Raw genomic sequence first — 21,101 nt, 5'->3', positions numbered from 1 at the left:
GCTGATCTGTGGATCTAAGAACACGAGGGGGATTGTGACAATGGAGCAAGACACTCAAATAGGCGGGGGCTAGACCGTTTAATGCCTTATAGGTTAGGAGGAGAATCTTAAAATCGATTCTGAATCTAACCGGCAGCCAGTGAAGGGTTTTCAAAATTGGTGAAATGTGTTGGATTCTGCTACTTCCAGTTAGAAGCCTTGCAGCCGCATTTTGAGCCAGTTGGAGTCTAGAAAGTGTGGCTTTACTGATACCAAAAAGGCAGGAATTAGAGTAGTCAAGCCGGGACGTAATGAATGCATGAATTACTGATTCCAGGAGGTGGTTAGAAAGAATAGGCTTGAGTTTGGCGATTCGCCTTAGATGGAAAAAGCAGGATTTTACTGTGCTGTTGACTTGAGCATCCATTTTCAGGAACGTATATCTCTCTCTCACACACATATATATAAATTTTTAAGCATCTTTGCACCTTGAGTGGACAGTCTTACATCAGCACATCAAATTTTAACCAGGGAGTTCTCGCCACTTTGTGAAATGGCTGGCCAAAGTAGTATATACGCTGGTCATTTCTAGTAATTCAGACTTTGGTCACACTTTGCAGAGATGAGACATGATTTTCTCGGAGACACTTTAACGTCACGTGAGACAAAATGACAGCTGCTGTACAGGGTTTTAAATGTTCGAAGCGCTGCGTGACATGCAGATCATGAGGCACGGCAGCAGCAAGCCAGCAGCTGATCGAGCTTAGCAGCAGAGGCGTGAAGTGGCTGGCGCGTAGCACGCCTCAGGGTGTAGGGGGGTGGGTGAGCAAAGCGAGCAGGGGTCAAAGCTCCCTGTGTGTGTGTGTGTGTGTGTGTGTGTGTGTGTGTGTGTGTGTGTGTGTGTAGATAGTTAAATATATTTAGATCTATAGGTATCGTTGCAGATCTCAATAGATATATACTGCAACTATATACAAATTTATCTATATTTGTGTGTAACTATGTACTCATCTAAACCTTTACTTTCAAAATTATTTTGTTATGCCAATCCTTGCAATAATTTTTACTTTTACCACTAGACACTGAGGAAGCTTACATTTTGTACTCTGGATAGGGTTTTTTGTGCTGCAGTTCGCATCTGTTGCTGTTAGCCCTAAAAGGTGGAGGTGTTTTTTTTTGGTTGCTTTTTCCTTGCATTTCATGTCTGGAATAAGCTAAGTACATACATACATTTTCATACCAACTTCTCTAGTGCTGGGTTACAGGAAGCGGACAAACACAGACACCTAAATCAGTGTTTCTTCGCCACTTTTGAGTCATAGTAAGCCATTGCTGGGTTGCAAGCATATGAGACTTCTTCACAATATAATCTACCCTGTACTTTTTCCCTGCAGTGCAACGGAAGGGATTGAGATAGCCTTGCAAGACTTTTTCTCCTGTTTTTAATTGCATTCCCTTCAACTCCTCTTACCCCTTTGCTTCTGTTCGATTTTATTTCCCTTTTGGAACTGCACTTGTTTCTCCTTTACCGGGGGCGTGGCATTGGTAGGGGAGCCGACGGGGAAGTAAGCACAATTAGAAATGGCATAACAAATACTTCACAGTGCAGTCTATTCCTTTGATGAAGGGGTGTTGGATGGATTATACTATGAAGAAGTCACTAGCTTTATTTTTTTTTTTTGCTTTTTTTTTTTCTCCTCCTTTCATATGTTCCTGGCACAGCAACAGGATCGGCATGATAACAGTGGCATTTGAATTGGGGGGTGGGGGATTCTCGCATTAAAGTCTAAGAAGCACAAACCAGCATAGCAATCACTCACTGGTACGGTAAGAATATTGGAAATTGAAAGAGCACTGCTCAGAAAACTTAATCGAAGAACATGCAGCAGACTGACTCCGGGTATGGTAATTGAACTGTAAATGCTGGAACTATAAAACTGCATGCTATGATGCTTCAAAGTCATACTATACAGTACTTAAAAGTCAAGCATAGCCTTAAGCCCTCTATCAGGCATGTCATTCTCAAATAAGACAAAACTTTGCTCAGAATCTCAATCAAGGTCTGCGAGTGATGTGTAATGCTGTGTAAAGATTAGCTGTTAAAGATGAGCATTTGTTGCCATTTACGCACAGCTGTGACATGTAGTACAAACGGTCAATCGTATACAACTACACTTCTTCAGAATGTTCTGAACCTTGGCTTTCCAATGGTAACTGTACATGGATTTGCATAGATGGGGATATTTGATTAAAGTAGTCTTAACTCAGCTGTGACATGGTGCACAGCTCTGGGTATATGCGTGCAAACTATATATTTTTATTTAATAATGAAAGAGAGCAGGCGATACAAATATGTGGTTTATTTGAAAGAAGACACCTTTAGGGTATGTAAAAATACCATTATTGTTTTTGATTAACTTTTTAGTTTATTGCATCGTACATCGTAGCTTTATAAAGTTTGGTTAGATGAAAATATACTGAATTATCTTGGAATTCATTAATTCACCTGTACATATAGAATAATGTTTCAATTTTTTATATTTAATATGGGATTTAAGCAGTATTTTTCAGTTACTGGACAAAAAGTGTCATAGAAATAAAGTGCACATGCTAAGTTAAATCTGGTAGCTCATGACATATCATTCTTTATAAACCCTATTCTGGAATCCTGCCCAGTATTATAAACCCCATTTTTTGTTACACTGGGGTTATTCCAATATCTGCCATACAAATATAATTGAAGCTTTGCATCATATTTTAAAATTAACGAATGTCGGTACTTGTTTAATTGAATGATAGTTGTGTAACTAGATTGATGGATATGACAATATTTTAAAGCTGCTGTTACTGTTCGTACAGAAAATGGCACAATATTATTCACTTAAATAATGGAGGTACTTTTTAATAAAAAAAAATGTTGAATGTGATTTATATTTTTGCCGTGGTACTGAAAGGTGTCGAATATCACAAAATTTCACTTGTATTGGTATCAAGTACAAAAATTCTGGTATCATCACGTGGTGTGCTAAAGATTTGGCGCTGTATTTTCTTTAAGTAAAATAAAGTTTTGAAATCAGCATAAAGTATACATTAATCCCTTGCTATATCGCGCTTCGACTTTTGCGGCTTCACTCCATCGCGGGTTTTAAATGTAAGCATATTTAAATACATTTCATGGATTTTTCGCTGGTTCACGGATTTCTGCGGACAATGGGTCTTTTAATTTATGGTACATACCTCCTCAGTTGGTTTGCCCAGTTGATTTTATACAAGGAACACTATGGGTGGATGGCTGAGAAGCTAACCAATCAGAGCACGTATTAAATAAAACTCCTTAATGATATACGATATCCTTCCTGCGCGGTGCTTCGCATACTTGAAAGCCCGAACAGCACGTATTGATTTTTGATTGTTTGCTTTTCTCTGTCTCTTTCACTCTCTGACATTCTCTGCTCCTGACGGAGCGGGTGTGAGCAGAGGGGCTGTTTGCACACTGGCCTAGAGGATACGGACGCACCTCTAAAAAATGCTGAAAGACTACCTTCACGTTGCTCCTTTCCTTGCAGCTGCTTTGTCCGGCGGTGCTTCGCATACTTAAAAGCCCGAACAGCCCTATTGATTTTTGATTGTTTACTTTTCTCTCTGTCTCTGACATTCTCTGCTCCTGACACGCACTCCTTTGAAGAGGAAGATATGTTTGCATTCTTTTAATTGTGAGACGGAACTGTCTTCTCTGTCTTGTCATGGAGCACAGTTTAATTGTTTGACTAAAGGGTGTTATTTCATGTCTAGAGGGCTCTAATAATGTGTTAAAACGTATTTAGAAGGTCATAAACAGGTTTTCTATGCTCTGCAAAAATATTTGTTTTATAAATAAAGAATCCTACTTCGCGGAAATTCATTTATCGCGGTAGAGTCTAGAACGGATTAACCACGATAATTGAGGGTTTACTGCATTCTTTTAACGGAGAAAGTATATCCTTTTAAATCTAAATATAGCCTTTTAAACATAAAAAAATCCTTTACACTTAAGTTTAAAAGGTGATACTTATTATGAGTATTACCATGTGAATAACTATTTTTGTCCAGCTGCTGTTCCAGATATCATTCATCTACAGCATTCTGGAGGATTTAGAACTGAGTAACCTTTGCTATTACATAGTAAAGGTGGATTAAAAGTTCAGAAACATTCTGTGTAATTCATTCCACTATTTTTATTTGATATATTGTAGCAGCTGAAAGAGTTTAAAAATATCTATATATCCATATGTATGCATATACTGTAACTATTTCTTTGTCACTGTTTTAACATGGAATGAGTGGAACTTTAAGACTCGGAGAGTATTGGCCTACTCTTGCACATTCTTCATTAAGTACATGCACACACACTATGAGTGATGCCTATACACCCTATTCGTCTTCAGTAGTCCAAACATGGACTTGCTAGCTTTGATTTCAGCAGACAAGATAAGTGTTCCCCAAGACAATGGAAGCCAGTTCATCTTATCTATGGCCACTTAACAAGGCACTTTACTCATTCCAGTGATTCTTACTGTTGAAGATGTCCCTACTCCGCTGCTAACCCTGCTGTAAAGAAGTGGCAATCTACCCAAATGAGTTCCTTTGTATTTACTTGATTACTTCAGTCATTGTATCTGTGCAGACAAAGTATAATAGTTTTTCAGCAAAGCCAAAATTATTAAAATATACAAGTATAAAGTTACTTTTAAAAGTAGAAAAATGTAACCTCATAATATCATCCAGTTTTTCAGTATGCTTGAATTTGTTAAACAGTACCCAGACTTAATGTAACTTTAGTTCAAAATTTAGACATGGTCTTGTAATTCTCAGTATGGAATTTGCATTATCCCATGTCAGACTTTGATTTTTATCACTTGCCCAAGATGACAGTACAGTTCAAAGTTATTTTATCTGAACTTCATTTCTTATTTGCATTCATGTTTTGCAGGATTTTGCTGTTCCAGAATTTCGTGGTCAAGAGGTCAGCTCAGCATCTCAAATTTTGCAGCAACAGCAACAGCTTCGACGACGTCCCTCCTTGCTCTCAGAATTTCACCCAGGCGCTGACAGGTAAATTTTAAAGGCTACTGGAAGTAATTTTTTGTAGTTTTGAGGAAGAGGTGAACATGAGACTCACTGGTGTGATATTTACATTTTAAATGTAAATAGTAATGTTCTGATTGTGTCTAGAGGATGGTTATTTTTAAATTTAATTTTGAATACATCATAGCTGACGGCAGAAGTCAAGGATATTTTTCAGTTCTTGCCTGCAATCAGAAACATACACTTATTACTTGAATGTGATTTAGAGGAGACACACATGAGTAGAATAGCAGGGATGAGTGTACTTGCGTAGGTACATAGTCCTTCTGATACTGTTGATTACCCGATAGAATTATAACTAAGGTCCATTGAGAGAAATAATTATTTGCTCCCCTGCTGAATTTGTAAGTTTGCTCACTTACAAAGAAATAAACAGTCTCTAATATTTATGATAGTTTCATTTTGATGGGGAGAGACAGAATATCAACCAAAAATCCAGAAAAACACATTACGTAAAAGTCTTGTCCCTGACATCCTTTGACGGCTCTTTGATCTTGTCCATGGTGGTGGAGAGGTTGAAGTTGAAGAAATTGATTCTGTGGACAGGTGTGCTTTATACACGTAACAAGTTGAAATCCGGTGTATCTGTAATTGATTTATCTGTAATTGATTGAATGATTGATTGTTTAAAAATCGCACACAGCCAATCTGTAACAGCCAGAATTCTCCCTGGGTTGTAGGGGATCAAATACTTATTTCACTCAATGACATCCAAATCAATTTTTAACTTTTATGCAATGTGTTGTTGTTTTTTTTTTTTTGTATTTTTGGTTGATATTCTGTCTCTCTCCATTAAAATGAAACTACCATAGACATTAGAGATTTTTTAAGTGAGAAAACATACAAATTCAGCAGGGGATAAAATAATTATTTCCCCCATTGTACTTTACTTCAATGTCATCATATTGACAGAGGTTACTACAGGCACTTTGGCAAAGAACTAATATTGGCATCTTAATTTGTTGATATATCAGACCCTACTTTCTTTGTGTAGTGATCTCATTTGCTTATATTTGGTCTAAACCTTTTTTAAAAATCCTTTTTGAAGTATTGAAAGCAAATTTCATGTTAGCAAGTAAAAATGTATAGTAGTAAAGATCTAAACCTTATTCTGTCCATCTGAATTTGTGTAATTGGATATCATTACAGTGACACACATGAGAATTCCCTCAAATAGAATTTTTAGTATGATAGTACATGTACTTCACATCTCCAATTCCAAAACATAAGTAATGATTTCCCTTAGTCATTTTTTGCTAGATTTGTTTGAGTGTTAAGTGTCATTGTAATACAGGAGGCACCTTTTTTTGCCAGTGCCATCAAGTCAGTTCTGTATATGAATGATTAAATAATAAAATCAACGAAAATATGGGTTCTTAGAATGGTTGCCCATAGAAAACTTGTATATGATAGTAAGAAGGGAATTGAATGAGTTGGGTTTATTAAAATGATTCTGGAACAAAATTATATGATCACTTTGGACAAAACCTGAACTATCTGGCCACGTGAATCATTTGTGCGAAGTATATAAAGAAATAACCTTGGTTCATAAACATCTACAAAAATTAACATTGAAGTTGAGTGGTGTATTTTGCTTTCCCTGGCATTTTCCAAAATGTATTTTACCTTTCATCTTAACAAAATTCTTAAGTGATATTGTGGCATTTTGAGCAAGCAATCTGTGTGATTGCAAATAGATTTTCCAGAGTGACAATGATTCTAAACACTTGGTAAAATTAACAGATTGCACAAGACATCTCAGTTTCTAGACTTAAGGTTTTAAAATTTATGATCTGAAATGAAGAAGGGTGTTCATATGCATAAAGCAGCATATACGGTATCCTCCAACCATATCAAAGATGAAAAAGCATTTGCTGTTGTCTATTCCAGAACATCTGTGTCAGAGCAGAGTACACTAAGCACTAGTTACCAGGAATGTAATACACTAAACTAGGGCTATTCAAATGGATGCCTACGGGCCACATACGGCCCAGAAGCAACCTCCAAGTGGCCCAGCCTGTGGTCCAGACTACAGGCTTTGGAGATTATGTCCTTAGTTTGCCAGTTGTGAATAAAATCATCGAAACTTTAAACTTACTTTATTGTAATAAATGCAAAAGGCCATTTTTTAGTTTTATTAAGTGGTTGTGCCTTTTAACATGTATGTCGGTACTGGCTCCCCATTGCATATCCCTGAGCCGTATAAAGGCTAGGTTATATCCCACGCTGGATGTGAGGGAGTCACTATGAAAATTATGTCAGACTTGTAGACATGCATGGGAAAAATATTTCTAAATACATGGCACTGCTGATGGACCATCAGTGAATTTCACTAAAAGGCTGTTTACACGTGTGCCAGAATAATGAACGAAGGGCTGAATATAACGAAACAGGTCCTCAAAACCTAAGGTTAGGCATGCAAAACATTCAAAATTCTTCTGCAGATCATATAGGTCCCCTGTTATGAATATATCTGTGTCCTTTGGAATTCATTTGTCCCTTCTGATTTGGCACGGCACACTAAGGTGTTATTGTCACCGATCTGCTTGCATTCACGCATCTTTACATGCTGTTTCTCTTTTGATTTAACGCATACTCCATGCAAAATGCCGGCCTGTCCGTCAGTAAACATGTACAAGCAGTCGTCTGCCCGCTGTTTCGTCAAGCACAGCGATATGATGAAGACTGCGTTTTAAGGTTGAAGGTGTATTAGAGTTTTTTTTTTTTACCGGGGTGCTCTTGTCATCTTGACAAATCATTAAAATAAGTGTACCAATCAACTTTCACGTCATATATGGTGCCTTGCTCTTAAACATTTGCTCAGGTAGTTTTTTTTTTGTTTTTTTTTTTTCTGGGGGATTGGGGATCAATTTCAAAAGGAAAGGCTTTGTTGTGGAACTCAAATTTCACCTCTGTCATATGAGTGATTAAAACCGTGTGAATGAAATAGTTTGTGTTCTATGAAAAAAAAAAGAGAGTGCGCGCCCCAGTTGGAATGTTTTGTCCAGATCTGCTGAATAACTAAGATAGATGGCACAGATCCCATAGCTTTTTTTTTTTGTTTACCAAAAATAACTTTTAATATTAACAATGTAGCATGCACTTACACTCGCAAATATTAACATTAATATTTACATTTTGAATGATTCTGTCATACAATTTTTTTAATATTGTTTCAGTATTGGGTTATATGCCATCTATGAGTTTCTGTAATCTTTCAACAAGTTCCAAAAATATTAACATTTAATTATTCATTGCCAAATCATGAAAAAACCTAGGGGCAACTTTATTATGTTAAAATATTGTTTTAGAATAATTGTATTACAATATAGGCCCTTAATTTTGCAACCTATCGTCATGGTCATTACACAGAGGAGAACCAAGATTCCTCTATCCCCAGTCCTAACCCCACTCTTCAATGTAACTGACATAAAGCAATGCGCTGAAACATCTCCCCCTGTTCAATCCTGTACCTAATTGCCAAGAGTACAAAGACTATAACCACAAAGAATACCATATTACATCAATGTACAGTTGTATTAAATGTTAAAGGGGAAAATGTGTCCTTGGGTCTTCACTGACAAAAAGTAGGTATAACTGGGTCTAGAAGCCAAAAAGCTTGAGAACCACTGCTATAAACTCTGTACTGAATTTGTATTTTTAAACTTGTTAATTTAGAAAAGCATGTAACTAGTCAAAGTACATTAATGTGTTTTAAAATATATAATATATGAAACATTCTCATACTACATTTTCATTTACTACATTAGTTTTCATTTTGGGTGCATATTTTTTTTTTTTTTTTGCAGTAGAACAATTTTTCTACATATACAATATGTATTAATTTTTTTTTCTTTCATTTTTCAATCTGATTTATGTTGTTGTTACTTGATACTTCCCTGCTTTACTAGACCACCAGAAAGGAGGCATGGCTATGAGCAGCAATTCCATACTTTGTCCTCTCAGTCAGATCATGAAGGTGTGGAGTCCAAACGTCAGCGAATTGAACAAGTTTCAGAAGCTCATTTCCAGCGCTCCACCTCGGCTGGGGTTCTGCCCTTGGCTCATAATGTACAAGATGGGCTGAGAGTTTCAGGAGATGTAAAAAAGGTGAATATATTTCATTGACATTTTACCAGGATATTATACTGTAATTGCTTGAGTTTATGATTTGTGTGTTGGTTTATTTGCTTTAATACTCCTACTCCATTACCAAAATGTTCTACATCTTGATGCAAATACATTCTATTCTGCATTAATGCTGAGAAAAGCAAAGTGGAACAATTTGCTTGTAAAGGACCAGAGTGTTCTGTGTCCAGTTATATTAATATCTGGCATTGTCACATGTTGCTTAATATTAAGAAGTCCTGTAGATAAGACTGAAAGAATGTCACAAAGGAACAGAAAATGCTAAAAAGCTATCTGACATTACAAAATTGAAAAAAAGTGTTTTGTACACATTGCACAAATGCACGTTGCTTATATATGTTGAATTTCGTGAGTGGAGATGGGTGGTTTGTTTTGTCCTACAGAAGAAATTCAAGAAGTCAGTGATTTCATTACATCTGCTGTAGTGAGTAGACATTTCTGTACAATTCCTCTCAGAATTGTTTTTCCGTAATTTATTTGTTTATGTTGATGCAAGGACTAAAGCTGGGTTGGGCAACTATTTTTATGGGGGCCACATGAGAAAATCAGCTTGTTGAGGAAGGCCGAACACGTTCTGTCAACTGTTACATTATGGTAGACATGTTATAATTCTTTTTTCATCATAATAAAATTTAATATAGACCACATATTCACAGATTTTGTTTGATTTATTGAACCATAACACATAAACACGCTATAGCACACTTTCTTATAACATCTACAATTCCTAAACAAACAAAAAATAAAGCATTTTACTATATTAATCACTTGTAAAGTATTTTAGTGTTTCTGTACCTTTGACAAATGACTGGGAGGAATTAAGTCTTTGAGTGCACTGAAGTCAGGTGTAATTCTTGATAGATAGATTTTGTTGTTCGCAGAACAGCAGACAGATGGTCATCACTGAGAGATCATCTGTACCTGAATTTGTTGAATTCAATTACTGAGAATGCCAGTTTACATATGTATGTTAATCCAACGAGGACAAGCATTTTCTGAGCTAATCTTCTCAAGTTTTGGAAATTCTCCTTTTTGAGAGAATTGTACAATGTCAGTAATGGCACTGACTTGAAGTTTTCTGCCAGCAGCACATCAAACTTCAAGTCTATAAGTTCAGTTTGTAAATCACTGGGGCCACTGTCCGCATTAAATGTAAAAGTAGAGAAGATGCTAAACATTTCTGTTTCCACTGCTTTGAAGTCTTCAAATCACCTGTAAAACTTGCCATGCAGTGCCCAGACCATGGCTGCATATTTGTTAAGCTGGTCAACAGATACATTCTTCTATCTCAGTGTGATAGGTGTGTCAAAGTGTGCCTCTGTACTTGTTGAGAGAGATGCAGCAGCTTCCATATGAATGCCTTGACTAGTCTATGTATAGCATGTCCAAATAGACTTTTGCCTTGCAATTCTGTGTTCAGTTCACTCATTAATGCCGTCGGATCAACAATAAATGGTAAATCTGGTAGCCACTTAGGGCTGCTTAGTTTAGGGATGGGTTTTCCTTTCATTTGACAAAACTCCTGAATCTCTGATTTCACATCCCAGACTTCTTTGAGCACTTGACATCTGTATGGTACCCCAGATCATTGTGATCAGTTTCATGCTCCTCCAACAGTGTAGCAAACTGTCTGTGATGTTAGGCCCTAGCCCTGATGTAATTTATAGTGTATATTAAAGCATCAACCACATAATTAATTTTCAGCACTGATTTGCATAGCACTTCTTGGTAAATTAAAACAATGTAAAACTATGAGTTGTTGAACTGGGTTAATCTCGGCCACTTTTTCTTGCATCCTTTTTAAATGTTCATCATTGTTGCTTGTCAAATTAGGAGAACCATCATTTGTCACAACAACTAATTTTTCTCACTGCAGTCCCAACTTTTGCATGCATGTATTGACTTCAGCAAATAAATCCTTACTGGTTGTTGTCCCTTTCATTCACTGCATAGAAGCCAGTTCCTCTTCATTTCAAAGTTTCTTTGGTATTCCTTTCACAAAAGTCAGCAGCTGTGCTTTGTCATGAACATCACAGCTCTCATCCATGGCCAAGGGGAAAAAGTTAACATTTTCCACCTTGCATTTCAGTTATAGTACCAGATTCTCCACAATTTGCTCAATCCATCTTGCAACCATTCACTGTGAGAAGGACAGATGTTCAAGTGCATATTTCTTGCTTCTCTGGGCAGAGGATTACCACCGTTTTTAATAAACACTCTTTAGCAAATTCTCCATGAGAAAAGAGTTGGCTTCTTTTGGTAATTTTGTGAGCTAATATTTTGCTGTTTTTTTTTTTTTGTTGTTTCTTCCTTTGCTGTATGAAGCTTTGTAAAAAGATATTGCTGTTTTTACAGTTCAGCTAACAATTCCTCTGCAGTCCCCGCCTTCTTCTCTCCAGATACATTTCTGTATTTTTCAGCATGATGGCTCAAGTTGTAGTCTTTAAATGCGTCAACGTGCTCTATGCATATCAAACAAATTGCTTTACTGCTAATCTCCACGGTAAAAATACTTAGGAGTCCAGGAGTTGTTTTAATTGTTTGCTGCTCACTTTTGTTGTGTCTTTGCACAAAATGCAGATGAAATGCAGATTAACAATGAGTATGGTCTTCCTTTATCCAATATAATATGGACAACCTCTGTATCCCCATTTTCTCTGATGCAATCTCCCTAATAGTTTCCCATACATATCAGTTTTGATCTGTATCTCAACGGTCACATCAAGCCATGATGCAGACTGACACACCCAGACGAGTACTGGCCATCCACATCTTCCATGGGCCAGACAGAACCAGACCACGGGTCACACAATTCCCAGTTGTGGACTAAAAGATGTTTTGTAAATTATTATTAATGTCCACTTTTTCAGATTAAAATGAATTTATACAGGTGCTGGTCATAAAATTAGAATATCATGACAAAGTTGATTTATTTCAGTAATTCCATTCAAAAAGTGAAACTTGTTTATTAGATTCATTCATTACACACAGACTGATGTATTTCAAATGTTTATTTCTTTTAATTTTGATGATTATAACTGACAACTAATGAAAGTCCCAAATTCAGTATCTCGGAAAATTAGAAAATCAATTAAGACCAATGCAAAAAAATGATTTTTAGAAATGTTGGCCAACTGAAAGGTATGAACATGAAAAGTATGAGCATCTACAGCACTCAGTATTTAGTTGGGGCTCCTTTGACCTAGATTACTGCAGCAATGCGGCGTGGCATGGAGTCGATCAGTCTGTGGAACTGCTCAGGTGTTATGAGAGCCCATGTTGCTCTGATAGTGGCCTTCAGCTCTTGGGTCTGGCGTATTGCATCTTCTTCTTCACAATACCCCATAGATTTTCTATGGGGTTAAGGTCAGGCGAGTTTGCTGGCCAATCAAGAACAGGGATACCATGGTCCTTAAACCAGGTACTGGTAGCTTTGGCACTGTGTGCAGGTGCCAGGTCCTGTTGGAAAATGAAATCTGCATCTCCATAAAGTTCGTCAGCAGCAGGAAGCATGAAGTGCTCTAAAACTTCTTGGTAGACTGCTTCGTTGACCTTGGACCTCAGAAAACACAATGGACCAACACCAGCAGATGACATGGCACCCCAAACCATCACTGACTGTGGAAACTTTACACTGGACCTCAAGCAACGTGGATTCTGTGCCTCTCCTCTCTTCCTCCAGACTCTGGGACCTTGATTTCCAAAGGAAATGCAAAATTTACTTTCATCAGAGAACATAACTCAGCAGCAGTCCAGTCCTTTTTGTCTTTAGCCCAGGCGAGCGCTTCTGACGCTGTCTCTTGTTCAAGAGTGGCTTGACACAAGGAATGCGACAGCTGAAACCCATGTCTTGCATACGTCTGTGCGTGGTGGTTCTTGAAGCACTGACTCCAGCTGCAGTCCACTCTTTGTGAATCTCCCCCACAGTTTTGAATGGGTTTTGTTTCACAATCCTCTCCAGGGTGCGGTTATCCCTATTGCTTGTACACTTTTTTCTACCACATTTTGTCTTTCCCTTCGCCTCTCTATTAATGTGCTTGGACACAGAGCTCTGTGAACAGCCAGCCTCTTTAGCAATGACCTTTTGTGTCTTGCCCTCCTTGTGCAAGGTGTCAATGGTCGTCTTTTGGGCAACTGTCAAGTCAGTAGTCTTCCCCATGATTGTGTAGCCTACAGAACTAGACTGAGAGACCATTTAAAGGCTTTTGCAGGTGTTTTGAGTTAATTAGCTGATTAGAGTGTGGCACCAGATGTCTTCAATATTGAACCTTTTCACAATATTCTAATTTTCCAAGATACTGAATTTGGGACTGTCATTAGTTGTCAGTTACAATCATCAAATTAAAAGAAATAAACATTTGAAATACATCAGTCTGTGTGTAATGAATGAATCTAATATACAAGTTTCACTGTTTGAATGGAATTACTGAAATAAATCAACTTTGTCATGATATTCTAATTTTATGACCAGCACCTGTAGTTTTCCCCTTCTTGGCATCCTGATAGAATGGTGTCTTTTTAGAATATTTTAGTAAATAATATGTTCTTGTCTAATTCAGAAAAATCTAAGTTAATAATGCAAAATGCTCAGAAAAAAGACCACAAGCAGGTGGTGACAGGTTGTTTCATTTCTTAAATTATAATCTCGCACGTATTTCCTGTTTTCTGAAATTATGCATGATCCACTGTTTTGTGCATGAAATAAAGAGTGATCTTTATATAACAAATCATGTTAGTTTCTTGAGACATGCTTCTTAAGCAAATGATTTAAGTGCTCAAGATGTTTTGAATATTACATTTCTAGTCTGATTTACTGCCTTCCTTGTTCCAGGAACAGCCTTTCAGTATGAAAGCAGAAGTTCCTTCCTCTCCTGGTAGCCATCCTGTAGGAGATGAACCAGATTCATCACCTTCCAAATTGTCTAAAGAGGAGCTCATTCAAAGCATGGATCGTGTTGACAGAGAGATTGCAAAAGTTGAGCAACAGATTTTCAAACTAAAGAAGAAACAGGTATGTAAGATGTTAAAAAGCCTTGAAGTTTTACAGTGCTTTTGCAAATGTACATTTTTGTGTACCACCAGAATTTCTCATGCATTCAAATTGTTTTCCTACCCAATTCACGATTTGGGATGTGTACATAATTATAATATCACATGAATAGATTTCATTTTTTTGTTAATTTGTTTACAACTTTGTGTATATGGAGAGGTGTATAATTTTTAGAAAGTCCAAACAGTCAAAAATCCATTATCGGAACATTTTTAAATGCCTATTTTAAAATTTTGCTTTGATGATCACATATGTGCCTGTGGTGCTGCACATTAGATGCCTGTGACAATGCACGGTTTTACTAAAAACAATAAGGCAACATGGACCCTGTAAGTGTAGATGTGCGGGAGGAATGCTGTGCAGCCACGTCGTTCTTTGTGAAGATTTGCTGATTACACTTAACGTGCACTAGAGCAGTTAGCACAGTTGTACGTTATCTGAGCTCTGCTGGACAGTAGGTACGTCTTCTCTTACTGGGGGTTAAAGAGGTTTGAGAACAAAAGGAGGAAATAGAATGGAATGGGGTGAAATCAAGGAAGAGGCAAAACGAGAGACGTAAACATCAGGGCTGACAATGAGTCAGGTGCAGTGGAATGAAGGCAAGACGATTAGGGAAAACACCTGTGCGGAGTGGAAGGAATATCAGTTGAGGGGTAAGGTCACTCTTGCTGAGCACTGGAGAGGAGTAGGAGCGGCCAATCACTCCAGTGATGGTTCCATGGATGCCAGAGGATGGGAGTGGGACAAGGGAACAAAGCTTGAAGGTTTACACATACGCAGAGGGATTCTGGTGAGGAAATAAGTGAAAGGTGGCTGACCGCGTTTACTGGTAATTCTATCTGCTGAGCAGACCTGAAGAGTGTGCAGAGGAGACAGATTCAAGAGAGGGGTGCACCAAGTCCTGCAATCCAGAGGTAAAAAAGTAATTGATCCTGACTGTGTTTAATTCTTGATTTTAACCCAATTTATTAATTGGGTTTATTTATTTATGTATTTTTAACCCCCAACTTGGTCGGTAGGAGGTGCATTCACAATGTCTGTTCGCATGAAGCAACTTGGCCTAGAGTGGACCAATTTTGTTGAGATGTTGCACAATTATCCTTCATGGAAATTTGTGGAGACAGTTGGATTTTCACTGAGATCTCTCAAACAAATCTTGCTGTGCAAAGTTTTAAAATTTTTAAATCTCCTATTGAAAAGTATTGGCTAATGTGCAAACTCGTCTATCTTAAATCAGAGAAGCAGACTGTGCCACTTAAACTAAATTTAAAACAATTTTACCTTAACAGTGGTTATACCAACTTGTATATACTTGCATAATTTCTTCTTTTTTCACCTCCATCAGCCACTACTGATGACAAACAGATCCCCAATACAGTTTAATGAAACTCCATCAGACTGTGCTTGGGTAGAAAATTGCTCATTGTCACTATCTGCTTGTGCTGGTGTCTAGGTGGGTGGACAATCTGACATCTGCAAGTCCAGCTGGGCGCACACTGAAAGATTTCCATCAGCAGGTTCTTCTTCTTTATGAAGTCTTTCCGCCAATGAAACTAGCATTTCACTCATCCCTCCAGCATTTTGCTCCTCCCTGATCCCTATCTAATTATGCGTTGTTCTTCAAGTTGAAAAAGTCTCAAACACACCTGCTTCTGTTAATTAAATTATTTGTTAGATTTTAGTGTTCAAAATGCAAGTGTTCATTGAAGTATGTTCAGCACACATGTTGGAACTAAAATAGCTATTTTTCACTAAAATTACCCTGGTCTGCGATTTAAAGTTTTTTTTCCTCTCTGATGTGAAAGCCATGTAAATATGAATGCCAAATATGTTTTAAAGCAACAGGTTATTGGCTATCAGCTCAATGCTTTTTTCCCAGTACAGCTGACTTATGTGTTTTATAGGTACTAGAGTTGCGTAAGGTTGTTCTGACAGAATTGAATTATAGTTTTAAAGACATAGCAGTCTTTAAAGCATTTGAACTGACCATTCATAGTAATATTTTTTGTTTTTTACTCTAGATGTCCTTTGCCTATTTATCTGCAAACTTCAATGGCATTTTGTAATGTTGTTTATGTTGTAACACATTAATACAATGGATCGCTTTGCTACAATATTTTAATTGGTCCTTCCTTTTAAGCATTTAGAATTCAGTTACCATGTACGCAAGCACATTTTACCCGTATCCTTAGATGGTTACAAATGTGAACAGTAGGTTATTTAACTTTTGAGGGTTGCTTCACTAGTAGTGTCCTATATGTATATATGTGTATATATGTGTGTGTATATATATATATATATATATATATATATATATATATATATATATATATATATATATATATATATATATATATATATATATATATATATATATATATATATATATATATATATATATATATATATATATATATATATATGATATATATATATATATATATGATATATATATATATATATATATATATATATATATATATATATATATATATATATATATATATATATATATATATATATATATATATATATATATATATATATATATATATATATATATATATATATATATATATATATATATATATATATATATATATATATATATATATGATATATATCATATATATATATGATATATATATATATGATATATATATATGATATATAATATATATATATATATATGTATGGTAATAATATAACTAAACACAATGTACTTGAGTGAGAAAATTCACTAACATAAACACAAGTCAATCTGTAGAATATTGGGAGAACATGTAAAAAAACATATATAACCTTGCAATATGATGCAGAAGTGATGGCTCCATACTACAACTCTACCTATGTTAAAACATCTTTATTAAAATTGAACCTGGTTAACCTTAGGTGAATCGGACTGGTGCCCTATCCAGAAGTTGTTCCTGCCTTACAAATTATTATTACTAACATAGACTTCTTCCCGTGCGCCTGCCCTGGGTAAGCATTGGGAATGTGGATAAATGGGTGGATGAATGGATGCCTGCAACGTCTGTTAAGTTCCTATCACTTGATTGCATGCCACGTTCCTGTTCAATATTCTTTTCATTGTCTTCAAAACAGAGACAGAAAATCTCATCTGAGCATCAGCATTCAATAGCATCAATAACTGTGTTTGATAACTTTCCACAGTGAGTCCACACCCCTGTGGAATAAAAAAGGTCCTGGGAAGGAAGATGAATGTCATAATTAGCGAAGTTAACTTTTATTTTAAAATAGCTGAATCTCACAACAGTGGTTGGCTTTTGCTTTTTTAAGTTCTTGAAACAACATGTGTGTGCTATTTTGCAGTATGTGTCTTATCTCAAGTCTCTGATCAATGTTCAATAACATTCCTAGCTTGAAAAAGTGAAGTATTCATAAGTTTCAAGGCTTTTATTTATAATTGGTCTCTGGTGCACATAAGCTACATTATAAAATCCAAGAGTGGCCTAGTTATTTTTTTGAATGTTTTAAATATATGTATATTTTGAATATATTTTATTAAATATGCTTGACTTTAGAACACATTTTCATGTGGAAATGATTGTGAAGAAATAACCTTGACTTGAAAAATGGCAAACTTACCCTTTAAGAACAATTATTACTACTTCACCTTTTTTAATTAATGTTTTGCCCTCTTTATTTGCTATTTAAGCAACAATTGGAAGAAGAAGCAGCTAAGCCACCAGAGCCGGAGAGACCTGTGTCACCACCTCCAGTGGAACAGAAGCATCGAAGCATTGTCCAGATTATTTATGATGAAAACCGGGTTTGTATATTTACCAAATTATTAAAACAGTAACATAAGTTTCATTCTTACTGAAACTTTAAATTTTACCAGAATTAACTACTATTGGTTTTTGCTCTGTGAATTCTGAAACCATATGGACTGTGTTGGTTTTTTTTTTTTTTTTGTGTTTTTGTCATTTAAGATAAGTTTGAACATACAGGTACACACAATTGTGTTTTAAGTTTACTTTTCATTCTTCTTACTCCCTGAGCATGTCTGAAACAATGGCAAGGTCAGTATGTGTGCAATGGAAAACAAATGGCCTGAAGCCTTAGGGTAACATGGAAACTGAAAGCCACAGCCAATTTTTAATATAACATGTTTAGTATTAAATTGAATATGGTTAATTTATTAATACTTATGCTGGTTCTTAGTGTTATGGGGAATTAAGGTTTATCCTACCCCATACCTGTTCTTTCCTTTTAACTATGATATGTTTTGATTTTAATCAGATTGACAAAATGCACAGTATACCTGAAGTTGCCTTATACTTAAACGTAATAACATTTCTTTGAACTGCTGTTAACATAAGTTTAATTCTAGCTGTCTCAATGTACTGAACCATGGAAATACTATATTTCTACATTTCCCTATAACATAACAAACTAAAGAAAGAGATTCATAGGATGTGTTTAACATTATTAATATTTCCATTTTAAACATTAGTGCACAAGTACTGTTATTTGGTGATTTTTATAAGTCCTTTATTGAATCCCTTGTTAGATTTGCTTTTACACTTACTTATTTAGCTGACACCTTTATCCAAGGCAACTTGAAACATTTATGATACAATTGGTTACATTTCTTTTGGTTTTCCACTTGGAGCATAGGCAGGTCAAGTGACTTGCTCATGGTCACACAGTGTCTGTAGTGGAATTTGAACCCACATCAGTGTTTGAATTCCAAATCCTTAACCACTACAGCACACTGCCTGCTTTTATCTGTCGGTTTAGCAGCCTTAGCAATAAGAATATAAACGTATCTTAACAACGTTGTAAAAATTAGCAGTAAAAGTATTGGTTTACAGCAGACCTCTATCACTGAAATGTAATGCAAACAGAAAGAAAGCCAACTCAGTTCTGCCAAACAGTAGCCATCCTCTTTTCTCTAAACCAGCTGTTGCCATCGGGTTATAGATTTAGGTTTCCAATGGTAAAGAGCAACATGTTTAAGAACTATTTTATTCCTAGAGCTATAAGCATTTTAAATTCTGTTACTAGTAGAGATGCTGCTAAATTCTGTATCGTTTTGTGTACTGTTGAAAATAATTCTTCTTTCTGCTAATCTTGAGTGTGTGTTTATGCAATAATGTTGACTGTCAAATGTTGTGTCTTTGTTGGATCTCTGTAACAGTGTCTTCCTGCTGTAACCCCTTGGGATTAATAAAGTATCCATCCATCCATCCAAATTTCCCCCTGAGATAATAAATCTATCTAACCTAATGTAGTATTTCAGGAAATTGAATCATGTAGGTTTTACTTTATAAACAAAACTGTATGTTTGACATTCATATACTGTTTTACATTACATTTTACATTTATTTGCTTAGATGCTTTTATCTAAAATGACTTACAAACTAGTATTATAAAATATAGTAGATTTCATCAGTTGAATAATTCTATAGAAAGAAAGCATCTCCTTATGAAAAGAAAAGGTCATTTGGAAGGAGCTTGCAAAATGTGAGGGGGAAAAAATGTGCACTGCTTACAATAAGTGCAAACTTGCTCATGAAATTTAAGAAAAAGTATTTTGGAATAAACTGATCTCTTCAGCTCATTATGCAAAATAGTTTCTCTTGGATAAGGTTATATTTGTTCAGATAACAAACTATTTTTTCTGCTTGAGAAGACGTCAAAATCGAACCATATGCACAATGTGAGCTGTACAGTATCTTCTGAAATGTGATTATATTACATGTGCAAGTCGTTGATGTGATTATTTTTATTTGTAGTGTATGTAAAGGTAAAATGAAGTGTCAATTCTCCTGTTAATACTGTAACATCAAGTAAATGTTCAAAAGAGAACTAAGGCAAAACCAATTACTACACTTATGTGGCTGCAATGTATTAGATAATTATAGGAAGTTAAACTCTGATACAGAATTGTGCTTCATTCCAATGTGTGGTCTACACAGCAAGGTTTTATTTTTTTTTGTTCCAGTTGTTTGTTGCTGTCATTATGCATTTAATGTAGGCTAAGTGTTTCAGTGCAGCTTTTTGTTGATTCTTTGCTGAACTGTTTTTAATATTTGATTTAAATTTTTCAATATCCGTACTAATAAAAGGCAAAGCCCTCACTGACTGACTGACTCATCCCTAATTCTCCAACTTCCCGTGTAGGAAGAAGGCTGAAATTTGGCAGGCTCATTCCTTACAGCTTACTTACAAAAGTTAGGCAGGTTTCATTTAGAAATTCTACGCGTAACGGTCATAACTGGAACCTACTTACGTACATGTATACGGCCATAGCCTGCAGCTCGGTCGCCGTGTGAGGTGGAGTTGCGTCCCTCATCGTCATGCCTCCCACGTAATTGAGTGCCTGCCCATATAAGGCCGTCCGTTAGCAGCAATCCAATAGACACGTTGCCTCTAAATATTCGCGGGTGAAGGACTGTTTTTATGCAAATGAAGATGAGATGGTCAGGGATAGACTAGTGTTTGGCACAAACTCAGCAAAAGTGCGAGAGAAACTTTCAAGTGCCGGGTCTTAGCTAACATTAAATAAAGCTGTGCGATCTTGCGATGTCCACAACATAGCACAAGCACAGCTGAGAACCTTTGATGCATGTACTCCGAGCGGCTCACGTGAACTGACTCCAAGCGGCTTACGTGAACTGACTGTGAACGCGGTACACAAAGAACAAGCAAGAGCTCCAAAGACTGCTGAACAAAAAATGCATTACACAATTGAGAAGGCAGCAAAAGAATATGAAGCAAGTGACGCATACAAGCATATTCATAAGTGCAGCTACTGCGGAAACAAAGC

General features: G+C 36.2%; 1 protein-coding gene across 8 annotated transcripts in view; it reads left to right on the top strand.

Annotated features, from left to right (window-relative positions):
- ncor1 (nuclear receptor corepressor 1) overlaps positions 1–21,101 on the top strand; it is a 201,191-nt gene that overhangs the window by 27,982 nt on the left and 152,108 nt on the right. For 7 of the 8 annotated variants that reach the window (XM_039757063.1, XM_039757064.1, XM_039757062.1 and 4 more), the window contains exons 3-6: positions 4,949–5,070; positions 9,015–9,213; positions 14,084–14,263; positions 17,982–18,095. In XM_039757063.1, the coding sequence (XP_039612997.1) occupies positions 4,949–5,070; positions 9,015–9,213; positions 14,084–14,263; positions 17,982–18,095 (615 nt within the window). The remainder of the gene's footprint in view (positions 1–4,948; positions 5,071–9,014; positions 9,214–14,083; positions 14,264–17,981; positions 18,096–21,101) is intronic. The other variant, XM_039757058.1, reaches the window with a different exon arrangement.

Source organism: Polypterus senegalus, chromosome 6, assembly GCF_016835505.1.
Source record: "Polypterus senegalus isolate Bchr_013 chromosome 6, ASM1683550v1, whole genome shotgun sequence".
NCBI classification, from domain to species: Eukaryota; Metazoa; Chordata; class Cladistia; order Polypteriformes; family Polypteridae; genus Polypterus; species Polypterus senegalus.
This window is presented reverse-complemented; position numbering and strand designations above follow the sequence as displayed.